Raw genomic sequence first — 24,007 nt, 5'->3', positions numbered from 1 at the left:
TTGTATTCCTGTAGCTTGAACAAGAAGTCGGCCTTATGGTCCTTGGACTCCACTTCGTGGGTACAAGAAGGAGCTTGTGGTGTCCTTCACAGCTCGTCACATATAGAAGGTTCAGTCCTCTATTGTTCTTCCTCCGTGCCATTGTGTACTGAAGTGGATGCCTGGGGATACCACATTTATGCCGGGCACGCGCTAGTTGGTAGAAATGACTTCTGGGCGCACACCCTAACCAATGAGGTTAAGGTTTCCGGGCCAACATTACCCATTTTGGATTTTTTCAAGATGGCGAACGTCTTCAGGTGTGTGTGTGTGTGTTTGTGTACATACTAGTCACTGTAAGGACCTGTTTACATTACATTTCTACATGTCCCACTTTTAGATACCATGAAACCTACCTTGAGGACTCCAAGACTTAGATAGTGGTGACACATTAATATTTAAAAGGGTGGTTCTGATTGTCAAAAGAGTTTATTTTTACATGTTAAATCACAGTTTCTACATTGCTACAGTCAGACTATAAGAAAGGTAGGCTTGAAGCCATGTTTGCACTGTGGCTGTTGTAGCTTTTACAAAAGGTGCTCCAGTCCACTAGTTAAACTAAACATCCGGACCCTGGGTACATCTTTTACCACATAGTAGGGACTTGTAGGTCAGTTAAATATACTAATTAGGATTGTGCTAATTCGAGCATGCTTAAAAAGGGAGCGCAAGCATTTAAAAAAGTCCACTGAGTTATAAAACCAGCAAAAATATAGGGTCCAGAAAGAGGTGAAAAATCCTGGGTGACTACACAGAAAAGGTAGACTTCCTACACTGAGCCCTAAACCTGGGGGTTAGTCATTTACCTCTGTTGTGGGCTACATCATAGTATGGCGCTTCAAACTGGACCATTTACAGGGTCGTGAGGGTGAGCCGATATAGGCTTCTCAATGAGGCAGTGTGGGGGTGCTCAAGCTTGGTGCTAAATAATCATTCAACAACCAAATAAAGTGAATGAGCAGTCCAGTTCTTATCTTTCCGAAAAGTAAAGTACTTAATTACACATTGATACTCTATACTACACACTACTACACACTACTAGTAACTAACCCTACGTCATTGCCTCTGGGCGCTCTTTGCTGCTGTGCCACCCTGCTTCCTCGCTGCACACACTGTGTGTATTTGGGCCTATTCTCAGCTGCCATCCAGGAAAACTTACTAAACCCAGATATTTCTAAACGCTAGACACCCAGGGAATTGTGACTTGCATGGACCCCACAGTGTTTGTTACTCAGAATGGCATACAATCCTCACCCTGTGGCTAAGATTTCACATTTCCATGAATGAAAGTTCCAGAATTCGCAAAGATTCCCACAATACAGTGTTTCTGCACTTCTCCTGATAAAAACAGTACACCCCTTTTGGTTTTAGGATGGGAGTATGGTAGTATGACCCGATGAGTCAACCCCAACCCATTCTTTTTTTTTTTTTTTCTTTTCTTCCAAAACCGAGCCTGGGTGTAGTGTGCTTTCTGTGCCTCCCATCCCCTACCTTCCCCCGTGCATAACCCCATAATGGCACTAGCAGGTTTTCCCAGGTACATCCCGATGCGTTGGCATGCCATTACCATCTCATTGCATACTATTTTTTCCTTCACCATTTAGAAGTATTAATAAAATAATCCTTAATGTCTAGTGTTCGGTCTGCAGGGGCAAATGTGGGATAAACCTGCCCAATCTAGATGGGCAGAACCCCAACCCTTTTTAAAAAAAAACTTCCTTTTCCCTAGTGTCTAGAGCGCTTTTTGACTCCAACCTCCAGGGAATGGTGCCCGCTGAAATTAAAATCTACACCAAACCACCCCCACGGACATGCAGAAAGACTGCTGGAGCCATTATGGGGTGGGAGCAAAACCTTGCCCTAGACAGGATGTCTGTCACCTAGTCTATTTTTTTGGGAAAATAAAAAGGTTACCCTGGTGTCTAATGGGCTTCCTCTCCCTCCCCCACCCCCCCTGCCATCTGCTCCCTCTGGGTGGTTACAGAGCATTATGGGGAAAGAGCATGACTCAATGCCTAGGAAGGCCTACCCAATCTCTTCTTTTTATTTCATTTTTTGAAGTTTCTAGCGGCCTTTCTGGCTAGAAATACAAAACTGTTTTTTAGTAGACAATTGGACACATTCTCACCAAGATCTAAATGGGTCTAAGCGACTGTAAAGCAAGTGTGCCTGTTCAGGTCTTGAACAGTTGCTTTGGATGCAGTATGCTCTACTAACTGGCCCATTTATAGCTGTGAGATTACAGGCATATCACATGGTTATCAACAGGGTCTGTTGTTAGATTTCATGGAATTCATATGAAAGCACCGCCATGTCTGCTTTTAATGTATCAAACAAACAACAAAACTTCCCTCACGCTATAATTTCAAATATTGGCAATACATCCATAGAATAAGAAAACACCCACAGACAAAGAGTACAGTTATATAAAAAAATTATTTTTTCATCTATTTATCAAAAATATATGTTCGAGGCATATGAGCTGCAGATTGTACACTTAGCATAGATCGCCATCTGGTGTTGGGCCCGGATGTTTGCAGTTTGTTTTTCTTCTTGGACAGTCTTTGGAAGTCACGAGTTTGGTGACTCCTCCTTCGGTCCGTACTGCGCATGGGCTTCGGCTCCATCCTCAGATTGTTTTTTTCCGCCATCGGGCTCGGATGTGATACTTCGTGCTCCGGCTTCGAACTTCTACGGTTCCAGCCTCGACGGAAAATCCTCGTATCTTCGAGTTTCTTCATCATCATCTTCATCTCTCGAAGCGGCACTTTTCTCCATCCCGTACATCGGCACCGGCCTTCGGGCCCTCCTCGACTCCGGTCCCGGCCGATGGAAAGGACTCCGTTCAAAAAGTGCCCAAAATGTGGGTCTAAATTTCCCCACACCGACCTCCATCAGGTGTGTAATCTTTGCCTCTCTCCAGAACACGAGGCCAGAGACTGCCCCGCCTGTAAGTCTTTTCGATCGAAGAAAACCATCCGGGATCGAAAAGCTCGACGCACCATGGCGCACTCATCGTCTGCAGCTCCACCGGACATCTTCGGAGACGGCGCCGAAGCTTCGGGGCAAACACACACCGAGCAGGAAGAAGACGTCAGCGCTTCCGAAGCCGACGACTCCGACGTGGAGGACATCACACCGGCGCAGCGGGCCGTGAGTACTGTGCCCCCTCCCACCCCCGCGCCCAAAACCAAAGAGACTCAGGTTACTCCCTCGCCTGCCGGCCTGGGCAAAACCAAGACCAAAGCTTCGATCACCCCACCTTCGGGCTCGGTGTCGAAGCATCCAAAGTCTCACGGCAGCTCGGGATCGAGCCAGCCGACGCCCGGTGCCGAAAAACAGCATCCGGCACCGAAGAAAACAATATCCAGCTCGACTCCGAAGCCACCGGTGCCGAAGCCTGGACTCTCGGTGCCGACCAAACACAAACATAAATCTGTCGGCACCGACGCTCCGACGCCGAAAACTCCTTCGACGCCGAAAAAACAGGAGGCCCCAAAAAAGCATGGTGCACACAAACCATCGAAGCCCTCGGCTCCGAAATCACCGGTGCCCACGGACGATTCGACGCCACTGGCTCTGTTTACACCAGACCCTCTACAAAAGACTCTGTCCAAAGATCCAAAGACTGGACTATTGACTTTAATTATCAAGAAAAGACGCCTTGATACTCCGGCTCCTCCTCCACCACCCAAAAGGAAGGACTCTGCTACTTCACCCCTCAGAGTGCCCTTCCCACTACCGCCTCCCCTACCTCCTCCACCCCCTCCCCCTCCCAGGTCTCCGCCACCTCCACCTCACTACGATCCGGCCCCATCCCCAGACCCGGATGACGGGGACCCGGACAATTACCCGGCGGACGCCCCAATGGATCCCACTCCACCAGGGACCCCAGACCCATGGGAGGATTACAATAACCCTGATATACCAGACATACCTCAGGACGACCTATACCCATCCAGGCCGTCTCCTCCAGAGGACTCCTTAGGGTTTCATCATTTAGTGCAGAGAGCAGCACACTACCATGGGGTGGACATGCACAGTGAACCAGTGGAAGAAGACTTCCTACTGGATACATTTGACATACAAGACAAATCCACTTCCATTTTACCCATGCTTAAGGGTGTCACCAAGCACGCTACAGAGGTGTTCAAAGACCCTGTCAGGGCCAGAGTACTGAACCCTAGAATAGAGAAGAAGTACAAAGCGGCACCCACAGACCCTGCATACATTAAGGGCCCTGCTCCCCTAGATTCCCTAGTTGTCTCCACAGCTAGAAAACGGGCTAACTCCCAATCCTCAGGAGAAGCCCCACCGCCAGACAAGGAATCTAAACTTCTGGACGCGTCTGGTAAACGCACCGCCTCCCAAGCTGCAAACATGTGGCGCATTGCAAACACACAAGCACTGCTTGCGCGATATGACCGAGCACACTATGACGAACTAGAGGCTCTTATGCAGCACCTTCCAGAAAAACACAAGCGCAAGGCTCATGACCTAATACAGGAGGGTAAACTAATTACAAACACCTCCATTAAGTGTGCCCTCGATGCAGCCGACACTGCTTCTAGAGCCATAAATACAAGTGTCCTGCTTCGTCGCCATGCCTGGCTCAGGATCTCAGGGTTCAAACCTGAAGTCCAGGCGTCCATACTCAATCACCCCTTTGACCAGCAAACTCTCTTTGGGCCAAAGGTAGACGAAGCGTTGGAAAAGATGAAAAAGGACACAGACACAGCAAAGTCCATGGGGGCACTCCAAACACAAGCCTCTAAACGTTCCTTTCGACGCTCGTCCTTTCGTGGCACAGGCAGAGGCTCCTCCACCGATAACGCCTCTACCTCCTACAAGTCCCCTCCTCAAAATACCTTTTCAAAGGGCAATCAAAGGGGCGGTTACAGAGGCAACAACAATAAGGGCAGGGGCAAAACCAACAACACCCGTTCTGCCACCCCACCCGCACAATGACTCCCCTCCGCTCCCCCCAGACCATCCCACTCCGGTCGGGGGCAGACTACAAGACTTTATCCACACATGGGAGTCCATAACATCGGACAAATGGGTGACCCAAATCATTCGGTCAGGGTACTGTCTCGAACTAACATCTACCCCACCCAATATCCCACCAAGGCACCGTCCAATGTCTCAAGAACATTCCACACTGCTCAAACAAGAGGTACTCTCACTCCTCCAAAAACACGCTATAGAGCAGGTCCCCGTCAATCAACAAAATCTAGGGGTCTACTCCCTATATTTCTTAATACCAAAGAAAGACGGGACCCTCAGACCCATTCTCGACCTCCGGCCTCTAAATGCCTACATGCATTCAGACCATTTTCACATGGTCACCCTACAGCAAGTCCTCCCACTCCTCTGCCAGGGAGACTTCCTCACAACCTTGGATCTGAAAGACGCATACTTTCACATCCCAATACACCCCTCTCACAGGAAATACCTCAGGTTCGTGGTGGACGGGCAACATTACCAATTCACGGTTCTCCCCTTCGGGGTCACCACCGCACCACGGGTGTTTACCAAATGCCTAGCAGTAGTAGCAGCACACCTCAGACGTCAACAAATTCACGTCTTCCCTTACCTAGACGACTGGCTGATAAAAGCCGCGTCCTACAACCAATGTGTGCAACATACAAACAGCACCATCCAACTGCTCCACCAGCTAGGCTTCACGGTGAACTACCAAAAGTCCCACCTCATACCATCTCACACAAAGCAATATCTCGGGGCCACTATAGACACCTCCAAAGGTATTGCCTATCCAAACTCAGCCAGAATCACAAGCATTCAAGCCTTACGCAAAACATTCCTTCCTCAACACTCTCTTCCAGCAAGAGTGTTTATGAAGCTTATAGGAATGATGGCGTCTTGCATCTTCATAGTGCCCCATGCAAGACTCCACATGCGTCCACTTCAAGAGTGCCTAGCACAACAGTGGAACCAGGCCCAGGGGCAGCTGACGGATCTGGTGTTGGTGGACGGCCGCACACATCACTCTCTGCAGTGGTGGAACACCACAAACCTTTCCAAAGGGCGGCCGTTCCTGGACCCGGTTCCTCAGGTGACTCTAACAGCGGACGCATCGCTCTCCGGCTGGGGAGCGCACCTTCTACACCTCACCATGCAAGGTCTATGGACGCCACAGCAAAAATCGCTCCACATCAACCATCTGGAGCTCTTGGCGATCTTTCTAGCCCTAAAATCTTTCCAAAAACAGATTTCGGGCAAAGCAGTCCTCATTCGCACAGACAATATGACTGCAATGTATTATATCCAAAAACAGGGGGGGACACACTCTCCCCAGCTCTCCCGCTTAGCCCAGAGCATATGGAGATGGGCAATTCCTCAAAACATCTTTCTCCTGGCACAGCACGTTCCAGGCGTACAAAACACCATGGCAGATCTGCTCAGCAGACAAACGCAACAACTACACGAATGGGAACTGCATCCACAAGTTCTTCACCCATTCTTCCAACAGTGGGGGCATCCTCAGATAGACCTCTTCGCCACCCACGAAAACAAAAAATGCCCAAGCTTCGCCGCCAGATACCCACACCCATTGTCCAAGGGCAATGCGATATGGATGAACTGGTCAGGCAGATTTGCATACGCCTTTCCACCTCTCCCACTAATTCCATTAGTGGTCAGGAAGCTACAACAGCACTCCCTCACACTCATTCTGGTAGCTCCGACGTGGGCCAGGCAGCCGTGGTATACCACGCTACTACAACTGTCAGTGGTACCACATCAAAAACTGCATCTATCCCCATGCCTCCTAACCCAGAACCATGGAGAAATCAGGCACCCGGACCCAGCTCAGCTCAACCTGGCGATCTGGCTCCTGAAATCCTAGAATTCGGATACCTTAACCTTCCCCCTGATTGCATGAACATCATCATGGAAGCCAGACGTCCTACCACTAGAGCATGCTATGCCGCAAAGTGGAAAGGATTTGTAATTTACTGCCGTAACAATACAATCAACCCTCTAGATGCATCCATACAGCACATCATATGCTATCTGCTCCATCTTCACAGGTGTAACCTGGCATATTCATCAATACGCCTACACCTAGCAGCGATCGCTGCTTATCTACAAAACAGACAGCATTTATCACTCTTCAGAGTGCCCGCTATTAAAGCCTTCATGAAAGGCCTTAAACGCGTAATTCCTCCCAGGGCACCACCTTCCCCTGTATGGAATCTAAATTTAGTTCTTACACGACTAATGGGTCCGCCCTTCGAACCAATGCACAAATGTGAGCTACAGTTTCTCACCTGGAAAACAGCTTTCCTTGTAGCTATCACTTCCCTTAGAAGGGTTGGTGAAATACAAGCGTTCACCATACAGGAACCCTACATACAAATGCATCACAGCAAGGTCATACTTCGCACAAATCCGAAGTTTCTGCCCAAAGTCATTTCCCCCTTCCACCTCAATCAATCAGTGGAACTACCTGTCTTCTTTTCGCAACCCCAATCTGTTGCAGAAAGGGCCTTACACACACTTGATGTGAAAAGGGCGTTGCTATACTACATACAAAGAACGCAACCCTTCAGGAAGACTAAACAATTGTTCGTTTCCTTCTCTCCACCACATAAAGGCAACCCCATTTCTAAATCAGGGATAGCTAGGTGGATTGTAAAATGCATACAAATTTGCTATCAAAAGGCAAAGAGAACATTATCTGTTCCTCCTAAAGCCCACCCTACAAGGAAGTTAGGGGCTTCTATGGCTTTTCTAGGGAATATACCCTTAGATGACATCTGCAAAGCAGCCACATGGTCTACACCGCACACCTTCACAAAACACTACTGTGTAGATGTGCATTCCAAGCAGCAAGCTAGGGTGGGCCAGGCTGTACTAAAGACACTTTTTCAAACAGCTGCAACGGATACCGGTGGTCGCCGCTAAGGTTGGGTACTGCTATATAATCTATGCTAAGTGTACAATCTGCAGCTCATATGCCTCGAACGGAATATGCTACTTACCAGTATGCATCTGTTCTTGGCATGTAGAGCTGCAGAGTTGTACACGCCCACCCGCCTCCCCGGCTACCTGTATCCGTTCCAGTACATCTTATTTAGATACAACACATGGGTTTCTCACTGTTATTACTACGCTCCATCATTTCCCTGTTGGCGAAAAACAATCTGAGGATGGAGCCGAAGCCCATGCGCAGTACGGACCGAAGGAGGAGTCACCAAACTCGTGACTTCCAAAGACTGTCCAAGAAGAAAAACAAACTGCAAACATCCGGGCCCAACACCAGATGGCGATCTATGCTAAGTGTACAACTCTGCAGCTCTACATGCCAAGAACAGATGCATACTGGTAAGTAGCATATTCCTTTTCATGATGATACTATATCCGTCTTTTTCTTATATTTTTATATATGATACAAAACATGACATAACATTAAAACAAACCAATGAGACAAAATCTCAGCCTAGCAAGTACAATAATTAAGGAATCAATAGGTGAGAATACATGAGAAGACCTAAGTCAATACATAAACAATAAACCTAACAGAAAAAAACTAAGCTAGACATTGAATGACAAGATACAATACAACATATACATACACAGAATAATAATCAAAAAAGAAAGGATAAAAAGAGCGCCGGCTAGCGTTTCGGAGATCCCATGCAACTCAGCAAGCTCCTTCAGGGCGCAATAGGTAAGTTTAGTTTGAGACAAATCATGGGATTAATTCCTGACCATAATTTTCAAAATGATGCTGGGCTTCCTTCACATAAAACTGTTGGTTTGACAAAATTAGATAAAGGAGACCAATCCCTGCACAGGTCCAGTCAATAACGCTCCACTAAGGAATAGTCACAAAATAGATGTATGTAGCAGGCTGAATGCAACCAGAATGAATAGGATAAAAACCGGACGAATACAATGTGAAGTAGCGACACAAGCAGATAGCAGATATCACAACCCGCAACCTTTCAAATATGGATGACGATCACGTCCGTAAGATCTCATAAATTTAGAGACCGTGGGTCGCCCCTCCTAGTAAGTATTTAGTGGTAATAAATGCAGTATAGTTTCCGCCATCCAAACATCAACAATACGGGGTCCCACGGCAGCAGATCATCTTACTCATTCAGGGTCCCTCTTCCGTGGCTTTGCTTTTAATGTATACATATGGTAAGAAATATCCTCAGCCGTAATCCTGGGTGTTCACCAATCTCTGTATCACCATCTCTCACTAAGAGTCTTCCATTTTTATCCCAGTGTTTGGTGTATGCTTTACTTAGCATCTGTATGAACCCACTAGCAAAGAGAACTTCATCTCCCATGTGTGTTTCCTCTCTAGAGCTGCGTTCTGTTCAGCTATGCCTTTGAGTTTATTTTGCTTTACACTGTTAAAGGGATAGTGTTTCTCCGATCATGAGAGGTACCGAAACCCACAAGGCTTATGTGCAGGTGCATGTGAGTATCAGTCTTTAGAGAAATTATTCCATTCATGTTCTCCTTCAACACTCTTGTGGTACTGGGTGGCATGTGGGACAGTCTTGGACTTTTCTCTTCCTTGACGCACTACAATAGAGTTAACATGGAATTGAGTTCCTGGTCCCAAGTAAGGAAGACATTGAGATTTTCACCCCATTTCTTGGCACTTGTTTATAATACACAACATGTTGCAGTCCCTATAGGACATGAGAATCTCGAGTTTATTAACTGAAAACATAAAGCAGCTACTTATGGCATTTAAAACACCACGTAGTAATGATTTTTCACCTGCTAACTACCCCGTTTGAACTGTTTACCTTTTGTCTTGGGTATTCGCAGATCCAGAGTGGTCCAATGGATTTCCTTTTTGGAAAACGGAAGACTCCTGAGGAGATGCTGAGACAGAATCAGCGGGCTCTGACGAGAGCTATGAGAGAGATGGATAGAGAAAGGCAGAAACTGGAACAGCAGGAAAAGAAGATAATTACCGACATAAAGAAGATGGCTAAGCAGGGGCAGATGGTAAGATACGATGCAAAGCAGGAGCAGACGTTGAGAAGTAATGAAGAAGCAGGGACTTTTGACTGATTGTGAACAAGCAGATCCCCTTGCCAGCTCTCCCTGCAACAATTCTCCTGTCCAACTTGCCTTCAGTCTTCTACCCTCTGCTCCCTGTCTACACACTGCTCTTTGCTCGTGCCTCCTCTGTTCATTTCTTGCTCTGTTTTACCTTTTCTGCTTGATTTTTCTTTGTTTGTTTTTCTGACCTATGTTTTGCCTTTTCTGCTAGTTGTTTCCCTCCTCCCGCCACTCAGCACTCTGCCCTCACCCAGGACCTACTTAATGGAAGCTGTAAGGTAAACCCATTAACAGATCCTTATTCGAGCTTCTCCTGCGACATTTCTCCTGTCCAGATTGACCGCAGTTCACTACCGGTCTATCTGCTGCCCTCTGTTTGTGACTCCTCTGCTCGTTTCTCGTTTGTTTTTCCTTTCTGCTAATTTTTCTGCCCTCTTTTTTTACGTTTTCTGCTAGTTGTTTTGGGTGTTTTCTGTTTTGTGCTCTTCTGCTCTGTTTTAACTTTTCCTGCTCGTTTTTCTGCCCTTTGTTTTGCCTTTTTCTGCCCTCCGTTTTGCCTTTTCTGCTAGTTTGTCTGCCCGCTGTTTTTGCATTCCTGCTCATTTTTCTGCCATCTGTTTTGCCTTTCAGCTCATTGTTTGCCCTCTTCTTCTCTGTTTTGCCTTCCTGCCATCTGTTTGCGCTCTTCTTTGCTTTTTTCCGCTGGTTTCTTCCCACCGTTTCCCTCCCCCCGCCACTCAGCACTCTGCCCTCCCCTGGGACCTACTTCATGGAGGCCGCAGCGCAACCCCATTGAGTAGATCCTAGTGCCATATCCTCCTGCGATAGTTCTGTCCAGCTTGACCGCAGTCCATTACCCTCTGCTGTCGGTCTATCTGCTGTCCTCTGTTTGTGACTCCTTTGCTCGTTTCTTGTTTGTTTTGCCTTTCTGCTCATTTTCTGCTCTCTTTTTACGTTTTCTGTTCGTTTTGCTGTTTTCTGTTCTGTGCTCTTCTGCTCTGTTTTAACTTTTCCTGCCCTCTGTTTTGCCTTCTGTCCTCCGTTTTGCCTATTCTGCTAGTTTTTCTGCCTGTCTTTTTTGCATTCCTGCTAGTTTTTCTGCCATCTGTTTTGCCTTTTCTGCTCATTTTTCCCCCCTCTGTTTTGCCCTCTGATCCAACGGGTTACCAACCTCAGGTACTCAACTAACATATACTCACCTGGGCCCATAAACACACACTCATTTCATATATAGGCTAGTAGATACCGCTGGGGTCAATTTATTGTACTAATGCCTGTAAGATGAATTTATCTAATCATATCTTACCAAACCTCTTTATCTAAAGTACTTTCCTCTGGTCAATGGACCTTTTTAGTTAATAGTCTAGGTAAAAATTGACATAGAATAACCATAGACTCTGGAGAGTTTTAAATGTATATCTAGTAAATTCATGTGAGCCAAGAACCATAATACAGTTAGAACACCGTCTTCTCCAAGGAGAGGAAGGGAATGAAATTTAATTGGAATAATCGTTAAACGAAGTTATTACAATGACAGAACCTGAATAGGGTGGAAACCGAGAGAGCAATACAATGACATACTACACAGAATTATAGTTACCTGAAATGGTGTGGAAACCAACCCCTTGGCCAAGGAGTTGGAAAGGGTCCCCTGGGACAGATCAGGTGACAAAGGCTTAGGACAGGATTCAGGGACAGGATAGATGACCTCTTCTAGATACGATGCCTGCTTCGCACCCCTCTCTGACACTATCTTCCTCCTCGATTCTTTCGCGAGCTGCTTCTATTATGTGCCTCCTCGATTCTTCCGCGATGTTCTTCTAATTAATTGGCGTAAAAGTTCTAAGTCTGGAAATGGATCTTCAGTATTCTCTTAATTCTCGGACAGCATCTCGGTCTCTCAGCATTCTCCGTCTCGCTGTGGCGTGCTCTCTGTGTCCTGCTAACTAACTAACTAAACTACCTCAATTATATCTTTCTAATGGCATGTACCGCCCCTAAATGTTTCAAATTTATGAATCTTCTAACTCTGATTGGACAGGGAAAGGGGAGATGATCATCACACCATGTTAAGTTTAATATTCTTCCTTAAGCTCATTGTTCTATGTTCCAGCCCCTTAATTTTCTTTCCCATGCTTGATTTTTCACCCGAGTTCACATTTTTATCAATCAAAAATTTACAATTTAATAACTTCTCCATTCATCGGACATGAAGATGATTCTGTTCCCAGGACAAACCAAGGTCGTGGCCTTGGATGAATTTAAATTCTTCCGTCATGGTTCCTGGCGGGTTGCAAATACGCATGTGCAAGGGACACGAGGGGTATGGACATCTGTCATCCTTTGAGGCCCGAAATACGAACTAATAAAGAAGTCAGAAAGAGACATATTAAATTCAAAATAAAATGATTTAACTGTATACCACCTATCTCTACTCTAACCTTTTTTACTTCTATAAATCTTTCGCATTAGCATTTTATTAAAATTGCAGGGTTTAGTTTCAGCTTAAGCATGCGCAATAACATGTGAGTTCCTTGCGGCCATTTTGAAAGTGATTGCGCAGCTGCAAAGATTTCCCTCCAAAGCATAGGTACGTCATTACTTCGTAGATGTAGTTGACGCATGCGCAGTAAGAATTCCTGCGTTAGCAGCCATTTTAACCACTCTTAGGTTACTTGTTAGTACGACACATAGGCAAGCTTCCCTTAAGCTTAAGTGTACGAATTTTATGATGCATTATTAGTATTTCCGAACACAATTATTCCTATATTACAAGTTATGTAAGAAGATTGCTTCCGAGCAAGTCTCTTTTATTCGAATCTGTGCTCCATCACCTCTTCTGCCATCTGTTTTGCCTTTTCTGCTCGTTATTCTGCCATCTGTTTTGCCTTTTCTGCTCGTTTTTCTGCCCCCTGTTTTGCCTTTTTCTGCTTATTTCTTCCCTGTTCCCGACGTGTCCTTGAGACCTGTCTTTTCGACGGAGACCACGCACCCCTGCAACCAGATACCCCCAGGGAATTCAACAAATATTGATTGCAGAATGGCACAACTGCCCACAATTTTTCTCCAAATACACAAGAGTGTAGGTACCTAGTCCAAGAAAAGAGGCAGAAACTAATGGAGGGGGCGCAGGGCCAAGCATACTGGATGACGGCAATGTAGAAACCAATCAAGAAGAATGAAATAATGTAGTTGGAGATTGCAGAAAGCAGAGGCTGATGTTGAGTGGCTTGGGAAAATGTAATATTCTACTGTTCTCTATCCTGTTTTTCAAATGCTACCCAAAGCCTGTGTTTATTTTTGGGAAGACAAAGTGTTTTCATGAGCCATTGCTTATTTAAAGTTTTGGGTCCCTCGCACCCCTGCCTCTAAATAAGGTGTGGGGACCGTGAGGTTAACTGGCTTCTGTATCTTACGAGTTGTAAAGCAACACAAATCCTCATATTTTGTCTTTCAAAGGCTGATCAAATATTTATTTTTTTCCCCGAAGTGCTGGGATACACTTTATTTACATATTCAGCTTGGAGATCGTAATTGCCTTTTTAAGTGTTGTGTTTTTAAAGTAGTTTTTGCCACATTTATGACTTGAGAACTCAAAGGTATGGTGATATAAGTCCATACTGTTACTGTTTTTGCCCCTCTTTTCATGTTCAAAGACTTCTAGAGGAGGTCCTATAGCTTGCAACTATGTGTTAAGCTTAGCTTGTGCCCCAAGTGACATCACATAATTTTTCACTCATTTTGAATCGTCATAAATGCAGGAGTATGACTATTCTGGTGTGGCCTCTTCCTTTGTATACATATGTCTGTGTCACACTTTCATATACTTTTCACCAGAGGATATATATTTTACCAATGTACACAGGGATATATTTGAAATAAATATAATTTAACAGTGTTGCGGGGATTCTGCTCATGCACAGAACTATGCACAGGAAACCAGGACCTCAGTGAATGGTGGTGTACCAAAAAACTCACCTCAGTACCCAGAACCCCTATTCGACTAGCATCAGTGTCTCATTCGTTCTCCGTATCACCTTGAAGCTACCAATGATTAGACAACCCAGAACAAACGACTTAGAGTACTCTCAGGAATGGTGGGAATCAGAAACACCTTTTCGTTATTATTCTCATATCAGTCGACAACAAGAGTAATAGGAGAAACGGAAACGTTTAAAATGTTTATTTTTAACTACGTGCTCTAAGGTGCAGTACTTTGGCTAATATAAGCAGGCAAATGATTAAAAATAAAACCATCAGCATTGTTACAATTCCATAGAATATGAAGGGAGAAATCATATTAAAAATGATAGTGGAAAACAAGTCCTATAACACTTTGTGAACCACCCTCCCTTGGCTAGTAAACTAATAGAAGGTCTCTAGGTTTGAATGAGGAACCCCATACCTCAAAGATCAGCTTAGGTGAATCACTTCACAGGATTAGCTCTGCTCTGTGTCTGGAAAGGTTTTCTCCAAGTGTCTGAATCATGCATGCAAATGCTATATTAAAGGCACCCGTGTTTCAGATATTTGCATGTTGTGTCTAGAGCATGGGCCGATCAACCTGAATTCAACAGCATACATTGCTATTTGACCTTGACGGCTTCTGCACACAGTCTTCAGACTAAGGTCGCGGTGCACGTCTAGGGATGTGAACAACAGACCGTTCTCATGTGAAGAAAAAGCAAGCAGTTTTACTTGTAATAATAGCTACCTGTAGTGTCGTGTGAAAAAGCAGCAAAGTGGCAAGATAGCGTTTCACTTCTAAAGCGCTTATGCTAACATAGCAATGTGTGCACATAAAACCCTGTCTCCACTACACCCTCCCTTAATCGGACCACAAACAGAATAGGGAAGCAATGTAGGAACGCAGAGTTTAAGTTCGAGTGAGACAGAACCAAGTTCATGTATTGCTAATCCGTATAATTGGTAGTGAGAGTTCGAAAAATTTGTTGTGAAAAAGTAAAAAATTAAACAGTCTCTCAGGGGCGTTACACAGCCCAATGTGGAGTAAAAAATTAAAAAATTCGGATTAGAACTTGCGGAAGATGGACAACTGCCAATTTAATCCATCAACGTGTAGGCACAATAAGTTGCAACTGCCTCCAAGAGGAAGTCATTATAATGTTCAGTAAAAGAGTCAGCCATTCAGTCAAGTAAAGTAAATGAACATGCATGTTCTTCGATAACCGGAGCCTCTAGCACCATCAGAGGACAACTTGCGTGTTGTTCAAGATAACAGGAAGTCATATGCTGCTGTATGTGTATGTATATAGATATATATCCCAATTCCCTAGGACTCTATGCGCTGCTCCACAGGCCATAATCCCGATACCAGAACGGTCCAACTCATGAGCCACTAAGGGACTCATTAGTCGATCATAATCTGGGGCAGGAGACGCCGTGTTCGACAGGCACAAATCCAGAGCCCATTCGAATGGACAATCTAGGCAATGGAAAACAGGTTGCACGCAAGTAAAGTATGAAAACCGGAAGGATAATCCATAGGCTACGCTCAAAGTGGCCAGTGGTAATGTTCCATAGTATTCAAGCATCCGGTTGCGCAGTTGAAGCAGCCGGGGCAGGCTGTAGTGTGATACAGATCGTGCAACCATTGTGGAGCAAGCAAACCAACAGGAGCACACCAGTAGTCAAGGCGAGAATCAACTGAAGCCCGCCGAAGATGCTGGAAAAAATAGAATGAAAAAATGCCGGTATCGCACCAAATATTGTTTGGAAGGAGGTCACAAGGCCGGAGTCCACAACTTTGAAAAAATGCACCAAGCCAGTTGTTGACGAGGAATTGAATATAGTATGAATCAGAGCACCGAAATGAAAGGGGAGATCAGTATTTAAAAGCGCATGCACCTTGGTGCGGGTGTTTGCTACATGAAGGACAAATGTTTCACGCGAAGAAGTAAGTGCAACTTATTTTTGAGACAATAGAGCCCTTATTCTGCTCATCTTGTTGAACTCTGCTTTCAAGGTTGTTATGGAAGGCCAGATGGATATATCCAGTCTCCCATGCAGGGGTGGGAAAAGGACATTCTTACAACAGACTACACGTTGTGAGACCGTTACAATGTACGGAATCCCCACTAGCATCCCACAGCATGGTTCATTATTTAAAAGCAAATAACTAACGTTGGCTAATAACGTAAAAGTGGGTGTAATTGCTGGCACAGGATTTCCCTTCAGAATGCAAGCTAAATTCGGTGCGTGAACGTTGTAAGTGCCAAGCAATTGGATGTTTCTACAGACTACTGAGTGATCAGGTGTTGAAATGCATTCCTCTCCTTTTAAATAAACCTCTTTACCCTCTCTCAGGCATCTGTATGTAAATGGGAGTGACCAAACTTCATGCAGGAAAGCGGTACCCAATGGTTCGTAACTGCCTAAGGCATAGTGTTTCATACATGAACTGAACTTAAACAATGGAAATGGTAAAGTGATTCACCCATGAATAAGCCACACAGCTGAGTTCGATTCGGCCACAGAGAATGGTAAAGGATCCAACTTTTCAATATGCAATAATGAGTATGTCGCATCCTTCATGGACATGAACCATTGTTTATCAGTCAGATTAAACGGCAGGAATAAGATGTGTTCATGTAGTCCCAGGGAACTTTCCCAGCCTTCAATGTTTGTAAAGTCCATGCAAACTGCATTATAGAATGCAATTGATTTTGACCATGGTATAAAACCGACATATCATCCTGTACAATATCCACAACAGATGAAACCATATTATCTAACGTGTAAGTTCTGGAAGAAAGGGTGTTATCGATGAAAGCTAGCAGTTTTTCTAAATTGGCTTGATCAATAGCCCTTAATCTAGAAGCAGCTTCAATTTGAGATAATTTCCAAACTTCGTTGTAAACAGCATAGACCCATCTTTTGGACCTGCCACCCACAGGCCCCTTAACAAATCATTCCAATTTACTTTGTCATACTATTTGGACAAATGAAGTTTAACAGATGCCATTGTGGAGTGTTACAGCCAGTTTTGACATAATTTACCTATGGAATAGGTAGTGACTGAATGGGAAGATTCAAATCTGGGGTCTATCCTAACCTGTGTATAACTAGGGAGCAGACCAAGAAAACGATGTTGACAGGAATCTGAACTTTCTTGCTATAACAGCCATCCTTCAGGATCTAAGTTGGAAATGTTGTACTATGTATTAGTAATGAATGACTGCAATTCATCAAGGGACAACGTTGTGTGATTATCCCATTATGGATAAGTGCCCAGATCAGGAATAGTACGGGAATTCATTTTTTTTTTTTTTAGAAGTAGCCAATCCAAAGCAGGTGGTCTGAAAAATGGTATAATTCAAAAACATGTGGTTTGGGATAAGGCACGCACGATGCAGAGCTTCTGTACCTTGTACTTGCCAAGCTTTAGAACCCCAAACCAATTTAAGATCAATGGTATCTTTCCACAGCTCATAGCCCCCTATAGCTAATTCATCCATAAAGGACTTCGAATACAGTAATTTATTATGTGTCAGTCTAACTTTGGAAGCTGACTTTGCAGACATTTTAAAATAAAACGCTTCAGGTTCAGATACACTGAAATCTGTAAAATACGTACATTTTTTCACAAGAGTTTTGGAGCTGCCTTCAATCGGTGCTGGGCAATGTTCCCATTGTGTAGAATTGACGAGATTTCTAAATGTATTTGCTTTATGCAAGAAATGATTGCCATAGTGTTGGTAGCAAAACAACTCTCCATAATGTGCTGTCCAACTACAAATCTTCAGCATCAAAAGCAGTATAATATTTCAAATCAGTAAAAAGAGCCTCTACGGCTTGGACATCCCAATCATCAGAGCGTATGTTTTGTTTCACAACATCCCCATAGAAACACAAAGTACATTGGGGACATTAATCACCTGTGTGGGACCATGAATTTGAAATTTCACAGCATCCCATACAATCCCATCCAACACAGGCCAAGCAGTAATATTAACAAAAGTCTGGTCTCTCTTCATGATGTGTGATGAGGAGTGGGGTGCCAAAGTTCCATCAATTAATCTAATTGCAGATCTTTCGGTCAGATAGTGTCCATTTACTAGACTGAAAAATACAACCACAAATCCAATCGACATAAACAAAAAAATAAATATGAGCCTCAGCCAAATGTAAGTCCAAGGGGCAATTAAAAAAATGTCTTTTAAACCAAATAGCAAAAATAGACATTTTCGATGGGGCATTCAAAGTTATAGAGTTGGTGTCAAATGAAAAACGTGACTGGTCAACAGCACTTGATTGTAAACCAGGCAACGACACATCTGTGGGATAAGTATATTCCATATCTTCAACTGGACCACCAGCCGGTGGAGTTAATAAATGATTAGTAACTGTATGCATCTTGATGGCAATGTCAGGCGTGTTGGTATTTGCCGGAGCCAAAACGGAATTTCTCTGCATTGCTGGACAAGTGACCGCTGAAGTCATACTAAGAAGAATCGGCCACTCGTTGTAGTTTGACATTGTCCATGGAGATGTACCTGTTATCCTTGAGACCAGGAAGGTAAAATGACTGTTCTTGTACCCTGTACGCCAAGCACTGAAACTGGAGTACGATAAGAGGGGCCAAACTCCTCCTTGTTCTCCACCTTCTCACGGACCAGGTCACCAACTCAAGGTAGCCAGCCAACTACCGGAATCTGAAGTGAAGCATCAGTTGTGGAGGGCAAGTGTTCCTTTGCAAGACTGTCTCGAGCCTCTTATAGGTTCTGTAATACAGCAGAATGATCCTCTACGTCAAAGGGTGCAGCCAACGCCGCCATGTCTAGACCATCAAGGTCCGGGACAAACATCTTTATGCCAAAGAGCATTTTGTATGGGGTCCGCCCACCCAGAGACCTTCTAGGGAGATTATTAAGTGCACGTTGAACGCTATACAAATGTGCCAACCAGTTCCTGTCAGTACCTAAAACCTTAGCTGTCCGAGATTGCTTTAAGCCACGGTTCATTCGCTCCACAACACTGTTGCCCTCAGGCCGGTATGGAGATGAAAATTTGACTTGGATCCCCAAAGATCTCATGGCATCCTTGTACTCCTTAGAGGCGAATGCTGGACCCTGGTCTGAATGGAGGGCACCACACGCAAAAATTCCTCACAAAGACATGCAAATTCCTGATGATAGTTCGAGCATCAACACTCCGTTGTGGCCAGACCCATAGAAAACGTGTGCACGAATCCACTGCAACTAAGATGTACTTATACGCAGTATCAGTGGAGAAAGGACCTCAGTAATCTAAATAAACACACCCAAGTGGTTTATTAGATTTGTAGAACTGTGTTTGAGGTGAACGCGCAGCAGTCGAAGGTTTAATCTGCTGGAAAATGTCACAATTGAGGACATAACCACGAGTCTGTTTATACAATCCGCGCCACCAGTAACGTAGCTGTAGGATAGTAACAGTCGCAGAAACGCCGGCATGGGCAGAAGCCATACCTTCGTGAGCGGCTGTTATCAAGGAAAGTCTGCAGTCCGCATTGGGAATCAATCTGTCACCAACGTCGTTAATTCTCTCATAAATAACTTTATCAGGACTTAAATAATAAGAGTATTTAGAAGGGAAACCCCAAGGGTAATTATCACCCTTCTCTGTTGCAGCAATTGCTGCCAAGATGTCGTCATCACTCTTACTTTTGGATCTTGTAACTGCTGCTACTAGATATGTCGCCACTGCTGTTTTCGCTGCTTCGTTAGCTAAACTGTTGCTAACGGCGTGGGCACCTACGTGCTGGTGCCCAAGAGTATGAATCGCATTTACAAGCGGCAGATGTTGTTAAAGTTCTGCGACTCGAACCCAAAGCATTTTATACTTGATTGTGCTACCTTTTGGAATCCCGATACTCATTTTGAGACCAAAAGAATAAATTGTCGTTGTAAGACTGAACACAGTAAAAAGAGTCACTCACTATAAGAGTAGTCACTCGAGGATCAGCAAACTCCAGTGAAAACACCAGAACACGAAGCTCTGCCAACTGGGCGGTACAATCACCCAATGTCTGCGTGTGCATGACATCAGACTTTAATTCACCATTCACGAAAGCACCAGCCACTATTGCGCAGGCCGCTGAATAAGCATGCTTAGTATCAGTCACTGGTTGGGCCGAACCGTCCGTGTAAATGATACAATGGTAATCCTCAAGCGGGCGCAAGGACAGAGGAGCTGGATGAACGAATTCATACTGCAAATACTCCTGAGTCTGCAATGAGGCATCAAAGATGTAAGTGACAGGGGCGTGGCTAAGGCCGCAATGGTGGAAGACGTGCCCGGGTAGAGCTCCGTTGGTGGCTCCCCCGAACAGGCCCATTTCTCCGTATGTAGCCACAGCGGTGATCCGCCGTGTAGTCCGGCCTCAGAGGGAGGGTGCGCTGGTGAGTCGTGGTGGATTGCGACCCGTTTGGGCCCGGCTGGAAGCTCCCAATCAAGAGGTGCGCCCACTCTGTGCTCCGGAGTGGGCGCTTTCTGCTATGCAAGCCCGGGGCTTGGCTCCGCCCACAGGGCCGCGGAAAATGGCGCTGCTGTGTCGCGTCGAGTGAAGAGACATGGAATGAAGGTCGCCCCTGCATACCCGGTGGGGGGTCCGAGGCGAGTTGCGACCGGGGCCCCTGCTGCGGCGCCCGCCTATTCCGGCTCGCGAGATCCTGCATCAGCCGGGAACAACTGAGACTGCGGGGGTGAGCCGCGAGCGGGGTCGCTGCAGGGCCGCCCGCTGCCGCGAGGCGGAGACTTCCTCACATGTGAGGCGGGGGCTGTGACTCCTTGCCCCGAGGAGCTGCGATCGCCAGCTACTGGAACGGAGGAAGATCGAGAGTGAGTGTGAATCTCCCTGGAAGCAGTTACGGTAAACCACCGCTTGGCCTCGTGGTGCTGGGCACCTGGGACTGCCGCTGCTCGAGTGGTGCTGTTGCGGGGGGGGGGAGCCCTGGGTCCGCCTGTGAGACACGGAGGCTTGGCCCCCCGCCATGCATGGATAAAGTTGCAGCAATCACCCGTGATTAAGTCGGAGCCCTTGACGCCCTGCTGGTGAGTCACGCTAGGAGTATGCTTTGATGCACTGAATGCTGGCGAGGCAGGTGACGAGGCGAGGATTGCCTGCACCATTGGCCGGCGGACGCTGCTCCCCCTTGGCTCCTATAATGCATTAAGAGAAGTGTGGCTCAATGATTGGAGCGGCAGACCCTGATGCAGAGGTCTAGCCCGGGACCAGGGTTCAATTCCTTGCCTCGGCGGGTCTTGGGCTCAAAATTCCACGGACCTGATAATTCTCGCGTCGGCGCCATTCCAATCATGGAGTCCCACTCTGCAACTCTGGACAATAGCTTGCTTAATCTCCACAACGGCCCCCACAACGCTAAGGATGCCTGGCCTCCACCTTGGGGGTGCCCAGGAGTGGACGCATCACAGGGAAAGCCAGGATGGGTTCCACAGCGGTATTCGTACAAGCTCCTTGAGACCCTTGCGGGTGAGTAGTGCGCTATACAAGTATCAATTTACAGAGAGAAGCTGTCCCCGGAAGGAACACCTATAGGTCACGTTGAGCTGGATTCTGGGGGCCCTCACTTTGTACATGGGCGAGGCTGATGCAGTGCCTGGTTTTCGGTGGTCCAATACTGGGGGAAAGGCGCATAGATGCGATTCTAGGGGTCTCCAAGATAACATTCACGTGGCGGCTGTGCCAGCCCCAATGGCTTACTAAGAACTGAGATGGTGGCACTCCCTCAGCTACACTTTTGTCTTGCCACTGAGGTGCTCTGAGTTTCTGCCCTTTACGGTCCGAGAGGCGGGCTGGCATTGGACACTAGAGACTACTAATAACGACCGCCGCGGACGCGCCTGCAAGGTAGTGGAGCAGAGGCCTACTGCTCCTCTGATCTGATGGTGTGCTAAACCATAACCTTTATTCGTATAGAGTGGTTGTAAGGAGGGGCTGGTGACCGCATCCCGGTAGTGGTACTGGTGCACGACGTGAAGGCTTCCCTGCTGGGACTGTGAGCTAAGAGCTGAATGCTGTTTACCGCGTGCTGACGCAGAGAAAGAATTTGCAGTGACGCTCACACAGAGATTGCTGTGCAGAGGGCTTCTTCGCTGTGGGACGACGCAGAAATTCAGGCACTGCTGATGTCGGGTGGTACCCGGACATGGGCCGGAGCTGGGGGGGTGCAAAACGTACCACCGCTGTCCAAGTCAAAATCGGACAAGATGGCGAGGCAGGGTCAGTCAGACCAAGCTGCAAGCCAGTTGGATGCGGTCCTCGCTGCCGTAGAACGTCAGGAAGCAACAATTCACATCCCTTGAATCTAAAATTGATAAGGTTGACATTGATCTTACACATCTCCATGCAGATCACCGGAAATTAACAGATCGAACTGCTACACTGGAAGCCACACTTAGCGAAGTCAAGCCAGAAGTGAATCCAGCAGATAAGCATGTACAGGACCTACATCGTGTGGGATATCTGGAGGACAGAGCTGAAGATGCTGAGGGGCGGGCGAGACGCAACAATATACGCGTGGTGGGTGTGCCGGAGAGATGGGAAGGTGGAGAACCCGCTGTGCACATGGAAAACTGGCTAAAGGGACTTTTGCCTGTGGGGTCCCTTTCACCACATTTTGTCATAGAGCGTGCGCATAGAGTTCCGGCGAGAACCCCCCCCCCTTGCCGGATCAAACCAAAGGCCCTTGCTCCTCCGACTCCTCAACTATCGAGACCGCCCTACAGGAAACCAGGAAGCTCCAAGACGTTCACATAGACAATCACAGAATAATGTTCTTTGCAGACTACATTCTCCAAGTGCAGCGCCGGAGGTTCTCGTTCATGGTGGTAAAGAGGCGTCTCCGCCAGAATAACCTGAAGTATTCCCTGCTGTTCCCAGCGCGTCTGCGGGTGGTGACCCGGACGACAAAACACAATTCTTCAACACGCCGGAAGAGGCGGAGGATTGGCTGGATACTATAGCCGCTGCAAGACCTCGGGATACCGCCGCTAGGGCTACACTGCCGAAAGCGGGGGGCCCCTCTCGCCGCCGTCGACGGGAATGTGGGGCGGCGGGATCGCGAACTCCACCCTCACCACCTGTAGGCCCACGCACAGAGTTGATTCTCAGTGGACAGCGAGACGCCCTACAGGCGGTGGCAGAAATGAGTGGCTCTGTAGTGACTGAAAGCACACCTAACACCAGTCAGAAGGGCCTCTCTAGCGATGATGAGCAAATATATGGCCTCCCAAACTCGCAAGATTCAGTCGAACAACCAGAGGTCACCCCGCAGACTGCGAACACCATAGTGTGAACATTGCCACATCCTCTTTCTATACCATCAAAAACTTAAGGTATCAAGATGTGAGGGCGGGGGACACGAAGCCACCGGCGGCACGGCCCCTTGTTGTCGCCTTTACTGAGACTTTGTTTGATGTGAGCTGGAGTTGGAGTGGGTGGCCTGCCATGCGGGAGAAGGACGGACACCACTAATATCCCTAGCTATTGGCGTGTAGTCCCGACCTTATGTCGCTTGCTAGATACATTCTCCTGAGCAGTCGCGCGCAAATTACCCCCTCTATAGAGCCTAATGCCTGTTAACGGGGAGCCCCTGGGACACTAGGCGCACGATCTGCAGGCTCGCAAGGCGTAGCACATAGCACACCCCCCCTGGATTGTTTAGACTGTTATCCTCTCTGAGAGTTTGGGCGATTGCTAGTTGCATGTTCGCCCTTTCAGGATTATTTTTGATTGTTTTTATATAGGCTTACTTCTAAGATGTCGTTCACTACCTGTTGCGCTATGAGGGGTGGCGCCCTACGGATTGTATTGCTGTATGTAAAATATGATGGCAGGTTCCTTGTAATGTATGTGACTGCTAGGTTGATACGGAAACATAACTGT

At 46.5% G+C, this 24,007-nt stretch overlaps 1 protein-coding gene across 6 annotated transcripts in view; it reads left to right on the top strand.

Moving 5' to 3' along the window:
* CHMP2A (charged multivesicular body protein 2A) overlaps positions 1-24,007 on the top strand; it is a 310,318-nt gene that overhangs the window by 138,329 nt on the left and 147,982 nt on the right. For all 6 annotated transcript variants that reach the window (XM_085616658.1, XM_085616655.1, XM_085616657.1 and 3 more), the window contains one exon: positions 9,859-10,041. In XM_085616658.1, coding sequence (XP_085472784.1) covers positions 9,874-10,041 — 168 coding nt within the window. In that variant the 5' untranslated portion in view covers positions 9,859-9,873. The remainder of the gene's footprint in view (positions 1-9,858; positions 10,042-24,007) is intronic.

The sequence above is a fragment of the Triturus cristatus genome, chromosome 7 (genome assembly GCF_964204655.1).
Source record: "Triturus cristatus chromosome 7, aTriCri1.1, whole genome shotgun sequence".
Taxonomy (NCBI): Eukaryota; Metazoa; Chordata; class Amphibia; order Caudata; family Salamandridae; genus Triturus; species Triturus cristatus.
This window is presented reverse-complemented; position numbering and strand designations above follow the sequence as displayed.